This window comes from Drosophila busckii, chromosome 3R (genome assembly GCF_011750605.1).
Source record: "Drosophila busckii strain San Diego stock center, stock number 13000-0081.31 chromosome 3R, ASM1175060v1, whole genome shotgun sequence".
NCBI classification, from domain to species: Eukaryota; Metazoa; Arthropoda; class Insecta; order Diptera; family Drosophilidae; genus Drosophila; species Drosophila busckii.
In genome coordinates this window covers 14,757,743-14,760,647 of record NC_046607.1, presented here as the reverse complement: position 1 = coordinate 14,760,647, position 2,905 = coordinate 14,757,743, and the positions used below count along the sequence as shown (strand labels likewise).

Sequence of the window (2,905 nt, the reverse complement as noted above, 5' to 3'; positions counted from 1 at the left end):
GTAAAATCCTTTGGCTAATTAAAATTTTGTAAATTTTTAGCTAAATCATGTGCGACACACACATCAGATTAAGCCAAGTTATATCAATTGGCTGACAGTATGCTAAATTATGGATTATGCCCCGGGGAAGCGACAAACCGCATACAGTTCGTTGTATCGCTTACGTTGCGGCGGCCAGCAGCACGTGACACATGAGCAGGTCGAGAGTCCTGCTTCCTGCTACGCCAGCACAAAGCCAGCAAATGAGCGAAAGACGAGACACTCCGCTCTCCGCTCGCCACACATGTGTGCTTAATTATAATTACGCAATTTTAATATCAAAACATGGCATGGCACGCAAGTCAAACTAGGCAGGAAGCAGTCAGGTCTAAGCCTTGCTCCTGGGGCGGGGGTTGCTGCTGCCGTTTGTCGGGCTAGCGTTGAAAAGGCGAAAAATGATGAATGAAATACGACGACGATATTCAATGACAGGCTGAGCAACCCCTCAAGGTATGCCCCGGCACAGGTTGTGGACTCACACCCACCACGAACAGCAGCAAGGACCTCACACCTCACACTCCAGCACGCACACTTTGAGCTTTGATTGAGCATATCCGCCGGGATTAATGCAGTATGGGGGATGTTTGCGGTTATTTATGCCCACAAGTCAGTTTGTCAGTCAGCCCCAGCACCACCCCACCCCCCCTGTCTGTCGTGCAGCCAACCGAGAAATATTAGCTTTTATGATATTGATAGAAGCCGATGTCTATTGACAATTAAACAATAGCCACGTAGCCACGCTAACGTGGGCGGCCCTTCGTCCTTGCTACGCGAGGGTAAGTACCTGCTAGTTAGCTGGGCGTTTTGTTGCCACAACTTCAGTCGCACCCCCTTCAATCCTCATGCCCCTTGATAGCTATCAATGTACTGTAAGTCGTGCAAATTAATATGCCGCAGCAATTTGCGCAGATTTTTATGTTTATTAGCATGGATTAGTTGATCATTAATCCAATCAGTTAATATTTGCCACAGTCTGCATATGTTGTGAATTGTTTTCGAACATATCTGGCCATATCTATTGTTAAGTCTATGCCCTAAAGCTAATTTATGCGTCGTTAGTGACGCAACGATTGCTAAACAAATTAAAATAGAAGCACAACGCAGTTGCTCACAAAGCAACAAACAAGAGAAACAAACCGTAGCAGAGGTCAGCTAATAAAAAATTTAAATGATAATTATGACAATCGTACGTGATAATTGCTGCAGTCTCCCTCTCTATAGATCGCTCCAGAAAATATTGAACGCAGACTGGTGACAGCTAAAGTAACATAAACAAACAAACGGCACACACACAAAAATTCTAATTAGTAGGTAAACTGCTGTGGAGACAGGGCCTTAATAAATAAATGCAGATTTAGCTCTTATTTATTTTTAAAACAACGCGCAGCAGACCGAACGGCACGCACAACTTAGCGCGGGTCAACACATTGCCGCAGCTGAGGTCAAGTATTTGGGATAATTTTGGAGCCAAACCAAAGTAAAAGCAAAATAAGCATCAAATTTAAAATTTTACATCAACAGCGTCAGTCTCGTTTATTGGATCGCATACAAATGTTTAACCGTAGAAACCGTATCCGCGGCCGTAACCACCGAATCCACCGAAACCGTATCCACCGCCGTATCCACCGCCGAATCTGGGGTAGCCGCCATAGCCGAATCCACCACGTCCGTAGCCTCCGTATCCGCCATAACCATGTCCATAACCGCCATAGTATCCGCCATATCCGCCGCCATAGCCGCCATATCCTCTACCAAAGCCGAACTGGCGCTTCTCACGCACCTGCTGGGTCTGATCCTCCTGAGCCTCCTGAGCGTAGGCCAGCGACACCAAAACAGCCACGACAAAGGCAAACAATAAGAAGCAACGCATCTTGTATTTTGGGATGTTCAGTTAACGAATTTAAAAACTCAACTGCTATACAGACTGGGCTGCGAGCCTGGCTTTATATAGTCGACTGTTCTATTGTTTATCGTCTTGATATTAATGAAATTCAAGAACAGTCCGCATTGTTTACTAAATCAAAACTCGTTCCACAGCAAAACAAAAGAACAACAAATCAGCTTGATCACTAAATTTGGGGATTTTTTGTTTACAGTTTCTGTGACGAAATGGGCAAGTCAAAGCTCTAAGCCGGGCTTCAAGTGTGGGCCGGCTTGGCTAGCCAAGTCAATGTGCTCTAAGTTAAATTTGCCCTTGTCAAATATATGCAAATCCACTAATGCAAAAAGCTAATGTGATATATTTCTCCACAGGGGGGAACTTTTTGTGTTTTATATTGACTAATGACTAATGACTATAGAATAAATATTATTTTTATTTATTATTTAATTAGCTTGCAGTAATTCTGGAAAAATACGCGACAACCAAAAATGGGTTACGCCGCTTTTTGGACATACATAAATTAATAAATTTGCATAACTAGCAAAAAGTTTCCATTTAGTTTTTAATTTATTAAAATTTAAGCAATATGGAATGACCTACAAAACTTTTATAGAGCATTGGCTTGCTTCCTATAACTTGTGTGCACTTGTTAAGTAATCAGTTTAGCATTCCGGTTTAGTTATGACTAAGCAAATGATCGTTGACTTTTGCTGAAATTGAACGAGTTTGCTTTAATGACTGCGTCTGCTAATAAAAAATCTATGCTAAGCAATTAAATATAGCAAAGAAATCAGATTGTTGATCTAGAAGGACAAGACAATAACAAACGAAAGTTAAAACAATTATATAAGATGTTGTTTAGACTATATGCGGCCTTTAAGGCTGCTGCATGCCCTACTATGATTAAATTAAACTTCAAGTGTGAAATATTCTTGTTTTTGTAATAGCAGCATATACGAAAACACGGAAGCTAAATGACTTTCA

The 2,905-nt window shown here is 41.8% G+C and overlaps 1 protein-coding gene across 1 annotated transcript; it reads right to left on the bottom strand.

Moving 5' to 3' along the window:
• Window positions 1-1,594: 1,594 nt before the first annotated feature.
• On the bottom strand, window positions 1,595-1,909 carry LOC108601325 (keratin-associated protein 19-2). The gene has a single exon (XM_017989223.1). The coding sequence runs from the start codon at window positions 1,907-1,909 to the stop codon at window positions 1,595-1,597; it is 315 nt and encodes a 104-aa protein (XP_017844712.1).
• Between the last annotated feature and the right edge of the window lie 996 nt (window positions 1,910-2,905).